This window comes from Artibeus jamaicensis, unplaced genomic scaffold (genome assembly GCF_021234435.1).
Source record: "Artibeus jamaicensis isolate MK-2021 breed Jamaican fruit bat unplaced genomic scaffold, CSHL_Jam_final scaffold_474, whole genome shotgun sequence".
NCBI lineage: Eukaryota > Metazoa > Chordata > Mammalia > Chiroptera > Phyllostomidae > Artibeus > Artibeus jamaicensis.
Genome location: NW_026522046.1, coordinates 14,952,685 through 14,960,484, shown reverse-complemented (window position 1 = coordinate 14,960,484; position 7,800 = coordinate 14,952,685). Strand labels below are relative to the sequence as shown.

At 37.2% G+C, this 7,800-nt stretch overlaps 1 protein-coding gene across 6 annotated transcripts in view; it reads left to right on the top strand.

The window, feature by feature from the left end:
- The first annotated feature begins 5,368 nt into the window (after positions 1–5,368).
- The window catches only part of NLGN1 (neuroligin 1), a 629,293-nt gene continuing 626,861 nt past the window's right edge, over positions 5,369–7,800 (top strand). For 3 of the 6 annotated variants that reach the window (XM_053657567.1, XM_053657566.1, XM_053657564.1), the window contains exon 1: positions 5,369–5,861. In XM_053657567.1, the coding sequence (XP_053513542.1) occupies positions 5,369–5,861 (493 nt within the window). Of the gene's footprint in view, positions 5,862–6,305; positions 6,366–7,800 lie in introns of all 6 variants that reach the window. The other 3 variants (XM_053657563.1, XM_053657565.1, XM_053657568.1) reach the window with 2 other exon arrangements.

Genomic DNA, 7,800 nt, shown 5'->3' with positions numbered 1-7,800 from the left:
CTTCGATTTGTGAACTTTCCTAATCTACTAGTTCAAGGTCGACCTGTCTCTTCTTTTAAAGCCCAGTGACATTTCGTGCAATTACATTCCTTTGCTATTCATCTCATTTTAAGCAGTTTCTATGTGAATTAATTATACATTAGTTACTCTAAGTGTTCAGTTACTGAAAGGACTCACAGGACTCAAATAGTTGATACTCATTGGATCGCTTCATTACAGGCAAAAAGTACAATAGAGCAACAGCAGGAGCAGAGTATGTGTTGAGCGGGGTCTGGAAATCTCAGACTCAGTCTTCTTTGTTCTTGCGCTGTTGGGTCACATGGGGTGCCCTCTGTCTTCAGTTTGAACCACCACCAGTGCGCACGTGGAACGTAATGGTAAAGAAAGCCCAACATGTGTTGGTTGTCAGGTTTTCCTACAGCGAGCTGGTTACACAGGCACATTCCACTTACATGGCTAGACTTGGCCATACTCCACTGAAATCAATTATTATTACATTCAAGTATTACATTATTATTACTGAACACAATTCTTAAATATTATTACTAAGCACTGTTGGCAGGCTAAGTTCCGAACTCAAAACTAAATTCACAGGTAAACATTATTATTTAGCTTTAGTTAATACAATCAGTCTTCATTATTCCTGGATCTTTTATTTGCAAATTTGCCTTGTCACTAAAATGTATATGTAACCCCAAATCAATACTCACGGTGCTTTCACAGTCATTCACAGGAGTGAGCAAAGTTGTACAAATTTTGAGTTGCCCTTGGAGCATGTTTCCAGCTGACATTGAACAAAGTGACTCTCTGTTTGCCCTCCTGTTCTGCCTCTCATACGGAGCTGAACAGAGGAGAGGGGTGGTAGGTGCTCGAAACTCTAGTTCTCGGTCAGTTGGAGAGGGGTGGAGTCCCAGCTGGGGCCCCTGTTACTGAGGTACCTTCCAATAAGTCAGTTAACACATCAGAACCTTGTTTTCTCTTGTGAATGAATGCAATAGAATATACCAACAAATTATTTTTAGAATTTAAGATTATAATTTACAACTCTATTAAATATATGTGTATATGTGTAGTTTGGCTCTGTGTGTGTGAGCTTGTGTGTACATTTCCCTGGGGACAATGGATCTGTGTTCCCTAATTCAGAGTCTGCGGTGACTTTATAGAACATAGCTGTGGTGAATAATTTCAATCGGTTGTGTTGGCCAGGCTCTATGTAGCTTGGTGAGAAGCATGCAGTCAATTCAGGTCAGCTGAGATTTACCTGTGCCTGCACTGTGTAAAGGATTTCCACGTAGATTTTATGATGGGTATAAAGATATTATTTAAAAAAACAACAACAACATGAAGTCCTTGCCCTTGGATTAGAAAGTCAGTGGAAGTGGTGGTGGGGTGACTTGAGTTCAACAACAGAACAAAGACAAAGCAGGGTAGAAATTAAAGACAGCACATGAAAAGCTATGTAAAGTTAGAAGTCAGAGACTTCCTGCTGAGCACCACCTCTCCCATTCCTCATGTATTTACATTCCAACCTGCATCAATGCCATTTTTATGTTACTTATCCCTTTACAATATTGTAGCTATTTAGAAGCTATGACTGGATTGTACTTGTCTTTAAATTTTCATAACATTTAGCACAATAGCCTGAACTTTGCAGACAGCTAGCATATGTTTGTTGATTGAGTGAAAGATTGATGACTGTGGCCCACCCACTGTGATTATCTAATATTCCAGACAGTTCTCTCTACTCTCTCTGTAATCATCTCTTTGGTCTGGGTTACTCAGGAACAAACTAGCTGATCAAACTAGTTATTTTGATGAGTTAATGCACGTGAGATATTATATTCTCATTTATGTCTTTTAAGTGTCATTTATTTTTTATTTTATTTCTTAGTGAGGTAACACATGCTTTAACCCAGAGGGAGAAATAATGGAGGAATTTGTGAGCCAGCATCTCCATGGACTTCAAAGTCAGATGAAGTTAGTCCCATGTTGATTAATAGGCTCATCTACTTGCCTGGTCTGCTGAGTAAGACTTTTCTGACCTCATTATTTTAATATATTTATTATAAAACATTTCAAACATACAGGAAAATACAAAGAATTCCGTAACAAAGGTGTGGGTGTGTGTTATCACCAAACACTATGAAATGCTAAGATATGTAAAACTTAATTAATTGCTGTTTTTTAAGGCTTCACCACAGATTATCCATCTTCAGTTTCAATTAATTAATCAATTGTGTGAATTAATTAATTATTAGCTAGACCTAATTTCATTCTCTTTCCTCCTTACTCAGGGATGACAAATGTCTTGTTAATACATATTTATGTATCTGTGAATAATATATGGTATTGTTTTACATATTTTAAGCTTTATTTAATAGCATTTTACTGCACCAGGTCCTCTGTAACTTTATTCAAAATTTCTAATATTTATCTATGTTGGTATATTTAGGTTGAGGTCCCTTATTTTTATTGAAGTACAGAATTCTAATTTATGAATATATTGTAATTTATTTATCATTATCTATTAGTGGACATTTAGGCTGTTATGTAGTAGCAATTTTTTTTGGTTGCTCATTATTTTAACATAAACAGCCAATCACTGCATTCAATGTAAAGTTGAAAAGGTAAAAAATGTAACAGAATAAAATCTAAACTTTCATTAAGAACCCAGTAAACCTGTTTCGGTAAAATTGTCAGAGTATTTACCTAGACTCCATCTTCTGAAGGAACTTAAAATACTCTCACAATTTAATTTTAAGCGTGTTAGGACCATTTTTTAAAGTGCTAATTGCAGAGTGAAAGACTGTATCATGTACCATGATCAAGAGGATGGCCTTTAAATCAGATGTCACTGGGCTCCTGGATCTGCTATTGATCAGCTAATCAGCTGGGAGACCTTGGCCGAGGTATTTAACCTGATTCACTCTCGGTTCCTCCTGAGTGAAAAGGGGATAATGTTGGGCTTACGTGATAAGGTTGTTGTAGATGAGAGGTAAATGCATAAAACTAGGGCTTTGACATGTGCCAAGGAAGGACCCAGAAGTAGGAAAAAATACATCTATGTATATTTTTAATTTCAGTTATTTAAAGAAGCCAAATTTTCACAATAGACTTGGATGACTGTTATTATAATGGTAGCTTCTGAAAGATCTTTGGGGTCAATATTGTAGTTCCCCATACATTAAGTCCATTGAAAAAAATGGGACATTTTTGTAACCTCAGACACTAAGCATTATTAGAATGTGAAAATTCGCCGTGGCAGTGGCATACACAACTTGTATCCTTCACAGTCTGTGTTAAGTGGAACATCGGTGGGAAGCAGGATACCTTTTATTTTTAATACAGGTAAGGATTCGTAAATACAAAAAGAAGTGTCACTTTGTTAATAACTGAACAAATGAAATACTAATGAAATAAGAAGTATGTAAAGAATAACTTTTAGAAATTGTTTTACTTAAAAACTAGCCTGATGGAGACTTTTCAGGCCTCCCCACGGGCTCCTTATTTTAGGTACAAAAAGCGTGCTTTTTAACACCACAGTGTTACCAGGAAAGACTCCACCATGCTGTGAACCACCCCGATTCTGCACAAGAATAAGCATGATATACTCCAGACAGAAATGGGTTTGTGCAGCTAAATCCTCAATACGTGAATTCTAGGACAGGAATGGGATAGGTCTAAGCCTCTCTTTTGTATGATAATGTGCTTTCACAGCAAAGGTATGCGAATTAACACTGAAGTATCTTTGAAGAAAGACATTTATCTTCTTACTGCCTTCTGTGATGGATTGTTCAGAGCTAAAGGAACACGGGGCCTGAACCAAATCTCTTGCTGCCCTCTCCAGTGTCTACAATCACCTTTTCAACAACACAGTCAGGGCAGCCTCACTGCCAGACCAGCACATCTTCAGGCATCTTTCCATAATATGACGGAAGCATCTGTCATACATATCAACACTATTATTTTCAAAGTGAGCACTTTAAAAGGTTGCTTGAATAAGAAAAGACAGATTTGTTGAGTTGTATGCTATTTTGCAGTTAATGTAACACTACACTGTGAATTGCACTGCATCGAATGTTTCATTTTATTCTGATGCATTTTAAGTTGAGCTGGGTAAACAATGTTAGATGTTTGATCAGTGTTAATATGCATGATGCCATGATTACATGTGATTGTTCTTTTAACTTACTGAGCAGCCCTTTTCTTGTTTTCTTTCTCTGATTTCTAACAAATAGTGAGAACAAAATTTGTAATTTAAAATATGTCGACTTTGACTTGGAAATTAACTTTCACATTGTAAATTTACTAATATCGATTCTGTATTGCTAGATGGTTAAAAAACTCCCTACAAAAATGATGCCAAGCTCTGTCTCTTTTCACATTGTGTCTAAAGCTGCTTTGTGTTTAAAATTTTTGAACCTTAATTTAAGGTGAGGGGCCTGTAGCTAATGATTATATATAGCAGACTTTTGAGAACTAGCAAGGAGTTTTACCTTATTAGGTAGTTGTATTTAAATGATCATAGTTCATCTAATAGTAGTTTTCCTGTTATAACTTTAGCTTTGTTTTTCCTGCATAGCACAGGATTGAGGACCACTTTTTGTTTGTTCTTTACTCATTCTTGAAGATTATGTTTATGTCGTACCAATTTTGTATCAATATTTTTTAAAAGGTTTTATGCTATTGAATTCTAATTTTGAGCATGTTTGCTGATAGTTGTGTGGCTTTTTGAAGTGACTGAAGGGAAATCAATAAAGGGGAAATTTCACACATAACTTTTAAAAATGCTGTTCTGTGAAATACTCTTGAAACTGTATTTCTGACAAGGCCTGATTCCACTTAGAAGTCTATAAAGTTGGCAGAGGAGTGTCTCAGTCTAATAGGTATTTCTCTTGTCATGTCATGTCAAACTCTCATTTTCCTATAGTAGTATTTAACTTACTTGACTCTAGCCACTATTAATGTATCCTGTAGCTTGTAAAACAGCTAGTTATCACTCTGTCTATTTTAACTTGTCTGTACTAATGAGTTATTTTCATTTTCTCTAGGATATAGACCTGCAGCTAACTGGATTTGATTTATAAGAGGGAGATCCACAGTCAATGGCCACTCTCACTGCATGGCGACTGTGGAATACAGAATGGTCAATAGGATATGGTCTGATAACTAGTGATGATTGAAGATGCTCCTTCAACACCTGTGAAATCAATGGGAGATCCTGGCCGCAAGAAGAGCTTTCTGAGCTTTTCTCGACAAGCTCACCTTTAAGAAAGGAGTTGTATTCTGCCATTATAAGGTCTCTTTCAAGTGGATACAAATACTTTGCCTCACTGTAACCAGACAACTGGACAACTAATGTGGGACCATGGCACTACCCAGATACACGTGGCCAAATTATGTTTGGAGAGCGGTGATGGCATGCTTGGCACACAGGAGATCGGGTGCATCCTTGACTCTCTGTGTGTTGGGATGTTTGCTCCAGGCTGCCCAGGTGATCTCTCAAAAACTGGATGATGCAGATCCACTGGTGACTACCAACTTTGGCAAGATAAGAGGGATTAAGAAAGAACTCAATAATGAAATTTTGGGGCCTGTTATTCAGTTTCTTGGGGTTCCATATGCAGCACCACCAACAGGGGAACATCGTTTTCAGCCTCCAGAACCACCAACTCCCTGGTCAGATGTCAGGAACGCCACGCAGTTTGCTCCAGTGTGTCCCCAGAATATCATTGATGGCCGATTGCCAGAAGTCATGCTTCCTGTGTGGTTTACTAATAACTTGGATGTGGTTTCATCATACGTACAAGACCAGAGTGAAGATTGCCTGTATTTAAACATATATGTCCCAACTGAGGATGGTGAGTTCACTGCAGGAAAACCAGGGAGATATATTTATATTTTTCTTTTCTACTCTAAGTTTTAACAATATTACTTCATGTGTACTGGTAGCATGCATGGCTTTTCCTGTTGGCATGTAGACATATTTTACATGCGTGCATGCTGCTTTTTTTGTTTATGTGTGTTGGTGTACCTGTTCTTATTTTTTTCCTGTGCCTACTCATTTTCTTTCCTTCACAGCACGTATATATAGGTAGAAATGGGCTTCTAATTTCCATTTCCTACCGTATGACTTCTGAGAAGATGCATCAACATCTCTCCATTGCATGTGCAGGCTCAACAAATTGGGGATCTTTCGCACTCAGTAAAAACAGGAGCATATTAAGTTAGACAGTGGCGTTGCATGCTCCGGCGGTCTGTGATGGAGCGCCATGTTATTTTCTAGTCTTCTATTCATTTTTCAGTAAAAAGAATATCCAAGGAATGTGCCAGAAAACCCGGCAAGAAAATATGTAGAAAAGGAGGTATGTATAAAAGTGGAAATAAAACAATGGGAAAAAGCTTTCAGAGGAAGAACAAGATACTCTCCCAAAGGCTGATTTGCTGATGTTGGGAAGTGAATGGTTAGGTAATATGTAGAATTTCATAAAGGCTGTTGAGGCATAGACAGATGGTTTAGCTGAGTAGATGAGATTTACAAAGCTCACTGGTGGTGCCTTGTGTTCTGGTGCTGGTAGCATCCGTAGGACTTGAATCTCTCCTTTGAGTTGTGTGTTGAGGAAAAAATACTTAGGCTATTACATTATCTGTAAGGAGCCCAAACAAGGCTTCCATCCCAAGTGGTAAACTTTTGAGCTCTGAACTCTTCTCTACAGAGATTTCTATTCCTCTTAAAACTGATGAATTCAGTCATGGACTTAGTTTTTTGTTTGTTTTTAGCTCCTTGTGAATACCCTATGAACTTTCTCAGATAAGGTTAAATTTGATACAACTATTGGGCAACTTTTAATATTAAGTAATGGTATTTTTCCCAGATAGTCTTTTCATTTTTTAGTTACTCTCCCAGAAGAGAATGAGATTTTGCAGATTTTTCTACTAAATATTTACAGTCTTAAAATTACTTTAACATTTTTATATTTATGTTAAACATTTTAAAACACAGAGAAGAACATGATTCAGAAGCTACAATTAAATCAACCTTCAAATCATCCTCTAGCCAGATTGAGCAAATGTAGACACTGACAGCTGCAGGCTTGCATCTGAATCTAGCTTGTCCACACTTCATTTTTATATAACATCCAGGGAATCACTCATAGAAGATTATGATTTTCTATGGCAGTAAATCATCTTGTGTTATTTTGACCTTATTCATAACTTTGTAGAATTTCCAATCTTCATACAGAAGTCATCTTAATATTTTAGTGCTGTACATTCTGTCTCTCTATGTGCTTCTGATCTCCTGCTGGACCAAGTCGGATTTCATTACAATGATACTTGTGGATGGGGGGTGACTAACCTGTTCTGTTTTACCGGGATTGTATTGTGTGGAAGAAGCTTCATGTGAAAAAATTCTTGACTGCAGATCAGAAGTATTTGCACTGAATTGAATTTTGTTTTGTTTTTGTTCTTATGTCTTTGGGCATACTGGTAGAATGGGATTCAACCTTATTTTATTATTAATACCATGGCGTGGGTTAAAACTGTAGTATACTTAAGAAGGTGGATATGCGGGCAACTAAGAAGGGTGTTTTAACAAAAGCAAACTGAAAGGACAGCTAGATCAGGAGTGGAAACATAGAAATGAAGATCTCAAGGTGGGTTAGCAACAGGGGAGTGGAAGGAGGAGAAGGGGGGAGAAGGTACAGAAAATAAGTAGCCTGGACAGTAGATAGAAAATAGATGGGGGGCAAGAATAGTATGGGAAATATAGAATCTAAAGAACTTGAGTAACATGGTCAT